The sequence below is a fragment of the Salvelinus sp. IW2-2015 genome, linkage group LG1 (genome assembly GCF_002910315.2).
Source record: "Salvelinus sp. IW2-2015 linkage group LG1, ASM291031v2, whole genome shotgun sequence".
Lineage (NCBI taxonomy): Eukaryota > Metazoa > Chordata > Actinopteri > Salmoniformes > Salmonidae > Salvelinus > Salvelinus sp. IW2-2015.
In genome coordinates this window covers 38177561-38185612 of record NC_036838.1, presented here as the reverse complement: position 1 = coordinate 38185612, position 8052 = coordinate 38177561, and the positions used below count along the sequence as shown (strand labels likewise).

The 8052-nt window shown below is 45.3% G+C and overlaps 1 protein-coding gene across 1 annotated transcript; it reads left to right on the top strand.

Moving 5' to 3' along the window:
- The first annotated feature begins 1486 nt into the window (after nucleotides 1–1486).
- Nucleotides 1487–6651, top strand: LOC111967087 (RNA-binding protein 15-like). The gene has a single exon (XM_023991981.2). It carries the CDS (start codon nucleotides 1638–1640, stop codon nucleotides 4149–4151), a length of 2514 nt encoding a protein of 837 aa, XP_023847749.1. The 5' UTR covers nucleotides 1487–1637; the 3' UTR covers nucleotides 4152–6651.
- The last annotated feature ends 1401 nt before the right edge of the window (nucleotides 6652–8052 follow it).

The window sequence follows — 8052 nt, the reverse complement described above, 5'->3', positions numbered from 1 at the left end:
TTGATTCATCTGTAGCCTAATAAACTGTTTGCTTTTGACAAATTGTACTGGGAGGACCACACAACATGTCATTGGGTGACTCCAAGTTTACTTTGATATGATGGTTATTATATCAATATTTGTGCATAAAAGCGTTGCCAACGACATTTCTCGCATAATTTGTTTAATCAACACAAAGAGATCCCTACTTCCCGTGGCATGTACTTTACTTGGATAAAAAAGGTTGGATGGTAACATGGTTAAGCCTGTGTATGTTTGTCCTTCATTGGACCTTGAGGTGTGTCACAGGAAGTGAGAAAGAAATTACAAGGAGGCCTACGCCCTCAGTGTCCATAGCACTTTATCAGAGGAACCCCTCTGCCCCCTAGTGGTTATTGTGCTTCTCACATCCACCTGGCAACAGGTTGCTCACGGCAAAAGGAGTAATTGTATTTGTATTGTATTGTATTTGTATGCGAACCAGACATTTTACAATAATAAACTTAAAGTTTACAAATTTGCACAAATGAATGAAAGGGGATAGATACTGTATCTCCAAAGGCCTGTACTGTAGCTATGGTGCCTACCCTATCCTTCTGGTTCAACTGTTGCTGTAATTGAGGCATCTGTCTGGCTGTAATGAGGGCAAATGACACTGTTATGAATAGGTTTCCTCTTCTCCACCAGCTGCTCCTCATCACTCCTCCGATGCCTCTCTGGCAGTGCACCAGTACTGGCGCCAGTGACTTTGGRTGCAGCCGTACAGGCAGAGAGATTGTGTCCCAAATGGCACCCTATTCCCACATAGTGCACTACTTTTGACCAGAGCTCAATTGCCCCTGTTTAAAAATAGTTCAATATATAGAGGATTTGGGACATAACCAGAGAGGTTCTACCTAAGTAGGCCCCAGAAATAAATGTGCCAGTCCCTGTCAGTCGATTCAGGCCTCATCAATCAACTCCTCTACCACTAACCAGTTCCACCTCGCTCTCCCCCATGTCTTTCATGACTTTGATTGATATTGTACATGATGTGTCTCTCTCTCACACTCTCTCAAAGAATTTACATCAGTATAGAGTAGATCACTATGAAGACATAAAACAATCTATAAGCTGAGTCTCATTGTAATGTTTTGTTACTACTTTTATTAATCTTATTAGTTTTTATTTTTAAAGCACACATTTTTTTCTTATTTCCTACCATATGCCTTAGCCTACATTCTCAGCCAAATTTTCAAAATCTTCACTAGACAATACAAAAATGTGTTGGAGTTTCTATGGCACAATCTTATTTTTAGCCTGTTGCATTTCCCTCTGATCCAAAAAGGATAGGCCTACTATAATATTAACATGTATGTATCTCATACATAAAGCCTAAGATATTAGAGGTTACTGACCTTCCTCACTGTATTTTAGGCCCAGAACCGCACCTATACTGTGTTGAGTGACATGTGTGGAACCAATCGTTCTTCTCTACGCGAGCCGCATTCCACCAATCACCAAAGCTGGGCGGGACTTTTAATGCTGCTCTTCAACATGGCGGACATGTCGCCTACGAGTTGAATTTAAAGCACATTTGACTTAAGTTAGAGACAAAAACAGTGAGTAGTAAGATTAGAATATATTGTTTTCAAGACGGTAACTGCAGTCTACTAAAAATGAAAGGCAAGGAGCGGTCGCCCGTTAAAAAGCGTTCGCGGATTCTGGACGATATTCGAGACCGGGGAGGAAGCCACCTAACAAGTAAGAAAATGGGAACACTCTCGGCGGCAGGCAGCAACGGCAATAGTTCTGTCAAAAGTGGTGGTTCGGTGAAACGGAGTTTACCATCTGAAAAGAGAGACTGTCGAGATTTAGACGGACATGTGGCAAATCGAACTGGGAGTAGTCATGGATATGCTAATACAACTGGTTCGAGTAGCAAGCTACACATTAGCATTGCTCTGGACCCCACGACAAGGACCAATTCTCGCGGGGAACCGCGGCCTCTTCCGAGTAACGAAAGTGAGTACAAGACTCTAAAAATCAGCGAACTGGGCTCTCAGTTGAGCGACGAAGACATTGAAGATGGATTATTTCACGAATTTAAGAAATTTGGGGACGTGAGTGTCAAAATAAGCCGAGTTAACGACGAAAGGGTGGCATTTGTGAATTTCAGAAGGCCCGACGATGCCAAGGCGGCCAAACACGCACGCGGCAAGTTGGTACTCTATGACCGCCCTCTAAAAATTGACGCGGTGTACATGAACCGGAGGAGGAGCCGCTCCCCCATCGAAAAAGATCCATATGCAGAAGTTGCAGGACACAGACATTTGCATGTCCAAAGACCCCTTTCACCAACGGGGCTAGGATATAGAGATTTCCGACTGCAGCAGCTAGCTTTGGGCCGTCTCCCTCCTCCCCCCTCCCTCCCTAGAGAACTAGAAAGAGAGAGGGAATTTTCTATCTATGAAGCCAGGGCCCGGCCACCCTTCATCCCTGACTGCGCAGCTTTCTGTGAGGAGGACCTTCTCTCCCCTGAAGATGAGCAGCGGGCCAACAGGACGTTGTTTCTTGGCAACCTCGATGTCTCAGTGACAGAGAATGACTTGAGGAGGGTGTTTGACAGGTTTGGGTTGATCACAGAGGTGGACATCAAGCGGACATCCGCTCGCGGACAGAACAGCACCTATGGATTCCTAAAGTTCGAGAACCTGGACATGGCTCACCGCGCTAAGATCACCATGTCAGGAAAAGTGGTGTGTCACAACCCTATTAAAATTGGCTATGGCAAAGCGACACCCACAACCAGGCTGTGGGTGGGGGGTCTTGGCCCCTGGGTTCCCCTTGCTGCTCTGGCTAGGGAGTTTGACCGCTTCGGCACCATCAGGACTATAGACTACAGGAAGGGGGACACGTGGGCCTACATCCAGTATGAGAGCCTGGACGCTGCCCAGGCCGCCTGCTCCCACATGCGTGGCTTTCCTCTGGGTGGTCCTGAGAGAAGACTTAGGGTGGACTTTGCTGACACAGAGCTCCGCTACCAGCAACAGTACCTGCAGCCTCTCCCTCTGCCGCCTCACTTTGACCTAGTGGCAGACTCGTTCGTCCACCGACCCACCCTCGAGGCCATCAGAATCAGAGAGAGGAGCCCTCCACCCCCACTCCGCTTCAGGGAAAGGGAACTGTACAACGCAGACTGGGCTGGCCCAGCAGTCTGCGAGAGGGTGCGAGGGGCAGCTTTTGAACCCGTGGAGCACCTGGAGAGGCGTTCACGTGAACCCTGGTCTCTGGAACGGGAGCTGCAGAGCCGAGACCAGGCCCGAAAACGCCGCCCCTTAGAAGATGGGCGTCGCCCGGACCGCTCACCAAACAGCAGTGAACATGGGCGTCGTCGTCACGGCGCCTCTCTGGAGCGCAGCCCTGGTGGCAGCAGCCGGGACGGGGGGCGCTACAGCCCCCCACGCTCCGATAGACCCTCTCCCGTCAGAGAGCAGCGGGGCAGCCTAGGCCGTGGCCCTGGGGACAAGCGGCTGCGGACAGACAGCCCAGCCTTACCAGAACGGGACCGCAAACGCAAAGCCATTGACTCATGCACAAGCCCTGTAAAGAGGGAGGACCGCTCTGATCACCCCTCCTCTTCCCTGTCCAGCCTGCAGTCTAAGCAGGGGGCCGGGGGGCAGAAGCTGTGTCAGGCCTGGCAGGGCGTGCTCCTGCTGAAGAACAGCAGCTTCCCCACCTCCATGCACCTGCTAGAGGGGGACTTAGCTGTGGCAGCCAGACTACTGGTGGAGAGCTCCACTGGTGGTCAGGTGTCCCAGCTAAAGATCACCCAGCGCCTGCGTCTGGACCAGCCCAAGCTGGATGAGGTGTCCCGTCGCATCAAGACTGCAGGCCCCAGCGGCTATTGTGTCCTCTTGGCTGTGCCCGGGAGCTGTGAGGAGGGGCCCCAGGATGTGGGAAGCTCCACCGAGAGGCCTCTAAAGAACCTGGTCTCCTACCTGAAGCAGAAGCAAGCGGCCGGCGTCATCAGCCTGCCTGTGGGTGGCAGCCGTGACAAGGACGGCGCAGGAGTTCTTCACGCTTTCCCGCCCTGTGATTTTTCCCAGCAGTTCATGGATGCCTCAGCTAAAGCCCTTGCCAAAACCGAAGAGGACTACCTGGTGATGGTCATTGTCAGAGGAGCGTCATAAAATGAGAATCATTCATGTGTGATGCATTGGTAGCACATTCACACCCACAATGTGTTACGGGATTTAGCTGTCATTGAAACGGAACAGGGTGGGGTTGATAGCTTTCTGTCTTGCTACAAGTAGAACTTCTTGGCAGAACACAATGCTATACTAAGAATCATTTGGTAATGAAAAATAACAAGCCTTTCAGATATTTTAAGTTGTCAACTTAGCATGCATTAGCATGTAGCCTGCATTACATTCTATTGGTGGTCTACTTTTAATGTGAACAATTTAAATCGCAAGAAGTGGATACATTTAATTGAAAATGGTTAGGTCAAAGTAGACTCACCTTTCTCTATTTGCGCAACTAATCTGTAAGTCATTCATCTGTAGAGTAATTTATGCATTTTTGTGAATCACTACTACATTGGTTATTGCCTTTTTATTTGGAAAAAATCTGACATCCATTGTATTTGCAAACAATAATTTATCTGGGGTCAAGTCTTGTTTGCTATTCATTGCAGTAGAACATAAAAGCATGTAAAGATTAATCTGAGACCTGAAAAAAAACTGAACTACACTTAGTTATCTCCTCATTTGAATTTCTTACACTTAGTCAGACTGGTAATAGATAAGCCATGCCATATTTTAAGAGCCCTGTGAAGGTGTGTAGTTGTAAGACGATACAGTTTTCCATTGCATTATCAATAATTTATTAGTCAAATTGGCGTCTGCTTTTGTTGATCAATAAGAATATACCAGTCTCTATCAAGCAGCCAATGTAAAGGGACATGAACGGTTTTGAAATTTGGTTATTTACATAACTCTACCTGGAATATTTTCAAATCAAACATTGCTGTTTGATAAGGTCTTACTTATTTGATCCATAATTGGGACGATTTTTGTTATTTCTAATCGCCAAAGTGCTCACATTTTCACCGACTGTTGTCAGTGTATCTTTGCTTGGCACCAATAGCACTCACAGTTAATTTTGAATTTTCGATGTTGGAAACAATATTTTGTGTGATACATTATAAGAGAATCTAGGATATCAGAGTTTGTTTTACAAGTGTTGCATTGCCCTGTTGACTATATAGACTAATAGTAAAAAGAAACACACAAAAAAACAAGGCTCATAAGTTTCTTTTGAGTGGTCTAATTTAAAAGTGCCTATTAGTTAGGCAATATCCAAATATTGACTCTATTACCGTAAATCCAGAATGGTTTTGATTGTCAACAGGTCTATGATCCTTGGGTTCATTCAATAGAGATGATGTCGCACAAATTCCATAGAGGGTATTATTTTTTACCAAATAAGAACTACCACTATTTTCCTGTGCCACTGAGGTCCTTGAGGTCAGGACGTTATCCTGTTTTTTATATTATGAGTAATGTTATTTCCAACAATCATCCCCACGGTTAAATGGTTAAGTTTAAGTAAGTCTTTTACTATACATGGTAAAGAGGGAAATAAAGCTTCTAAACCAAATGACGATGGCCCCTCATGGCAGTAATATGTGTCCCTTGATGACTTCCCCTTTTGGTTCTGAGAGAACTGTCTAGAAACCATTTAGAGACTGCCTAGCCTTCCAGAAAGCTAGGCGGCGCCATTTCACATAGTCTTTTCAGTTCCACAAAAGTGAGTCAACAAGGTGAGAAGGAAAGTAGTTTATCTAAATGGAATTTCTCCAATGAGTTCAATCCGTTATGTCAAATGTATGACTCACTTTTGAAACAGGATACCTTTCTATTTGCTCTCAAGGACCAAGAGTATGTATGTCCCTAAAACATATATAGATTTTAACAATTGGTTTAGTTCAACAGTGTACTTAAATTCTGTTTAGAGTTAAACTAAGGATAAGGTTTGTTGACTGGCATTAAGCTTATGTATCAAAATCTCTCAATACTACAGTGGAAGTTCATTTACATAATTGTTGATTTTCAATTTGGCCTTTACATTAATTGACAACTTTATACTTGGGGAACTCACCAGTAGTGTTGTTAATGCCGTAGCCGTCTGCTTCTACTTAGAATTCAAAGTGTATTGGCATTTTTATATATATAAAAAAAGTTTTATTTAAAAATGTATTTTAAGTGACATTTCTTGTATAAAATTATTACTGTATGTATGTTATGGACACTTCAGATTTTTGAGCAAGGAATACCAGAGGGGATAACTCCACCATACCACCGTTGGACACTGGAAAACACCATATGCAAAAATACTCCAGAATGCACAGGGGCAAGGGTCCTTTGCACAGTGGCCCTTTGTGCATTTCCTCAGAATTTACTGCTCGTTGTGTTAATGCTTTGTGATGCCATTTCCCGTGTTTTAAATGGAAAATATGCTTTGTGCTGTGTCCACCTGATTTTTGGAGAAAAAATGGAAACCGCAATTGCACATGCGCCTAAGACGTAGTTGTCAAAAAACACAAAGTGCAGCTTGCACTTCATAGATTTTGTTTCGGTATCAATAAATGTTCTCTTTCGTGGGAAAACAAATGTTTCTGCCTTGGAAGACGACTTTTGTGACCTTTTCTGTTGTGTTGCGAAGGAATTGGCTTTTGCACTTGAAAAATGGGAGCACCTTTCCAGACCAGAAAGGAAAAAGAAAAGTGTTGAGAGCAAGGGAAAGAGCTCAAATCTTTGTGTTGACATCATTGCTCACCATCATTGTTGACAGCTTTTTGAAGAGTTGCTGATGTTCCAGCTGTTAATGCCCAAATCCCCCCCCCCCACCACCACCTTTTACCTGGCCATCATTACTGTGCCTTTGCTGAGATGTCCCTAGTGTCCCGTGGGAGTGGGGCCCTACTCCTGTGTTATCTCTGGTCCTCGTAGCCGTAGGTGATGAAGCTGTTTTCCAGTGAGCTGTTACAACGGGGGCTGGAGAGAGGCTCACCTCTTGCTGGCTGCTGCTCTGATGGTGGCGCTATTGTCATCACCTTGGGCCACTGATCCAGTTGTCCCGGGTGTTCCACTGCTCTGCACACCACACCTCCTGCTATGTGTCACTTTGGCCAACAACACACAGCTGGAGTGCCTGTCCTGTCCACTCAACTCTACTGACGAAAACAACCCTGCAGAGCTAGGAGGGTAATGCCTCAAGATCTGTTCCAGCTTAACAAGGAGCCATAGTTTTTATTATTTGTGTATTTACCAGTTGCTTTGCTCCCCCTGCGTTGAAGCCTGCAGGAATAATATTTTACTGTGTTAGGGTCAGTTTACATTGGTACCCCACCATGGGATGGAGTGACTCGGCACCTAAGCTTTCCACAAACCACCATGTGCCACTCCCAGTGAAAGGAACCTCCCGCCCTGTGCAGGGATCGATGATTTGAATTGATTTAGTTTTAGAGGTTATTCTAAGTGAATATGAAATCAAAATGAAGAGACCGTCATTGGGCTGCCATCAGGGATCCAGAATCCACAGGAGGCACTTCCCAGTTAAGTCGGCTTAGTGCCAGGATTCCAGGCCTGACTAGCATAGTTGTGGATTTGGTATGTAAACTTTGGTAGGAAATGCAAATCCTGCCTTGTGAGAGACCCACTGTGTGTGCCACACCCTGGACGGCAACACAAGGCTTCTCAGAGGTTTTGAGCTCTGCCTGTCTATGACAGGAGTGGGCACCTCCCTTCCCCCCCACAGACACCTGTCCCTGCTCAGGTAAAGATTGCTGCCAGCCTGAACGACATACTTGGTACGTATAAACAAAGAACAGTCTGATCCCTTGTTATGAACACCTGAAAATCACTTAATCTGGTATTGTGTACTTAGATGCATTCTATATATGAGGCAAGCAGATAAGCCGTTCAATTAATGATACCTGGTTCATAATAAATGTAATACCATACACTTGTATATATTGCACATAAACGGGTATAGACATCTCCTTAAAGCAATGCCATCAGTATAATA

Bases quoted from the DNA above. Each gene is read 5' to 3' on its own strand.
- LOC111967087 (XM_023991981.2), top strand. From the start codon at position 1,638: ATGAAAGGCAAGGAGCGGTCGCCCGTTAAAAAGCGTTCGCGGATTCTG.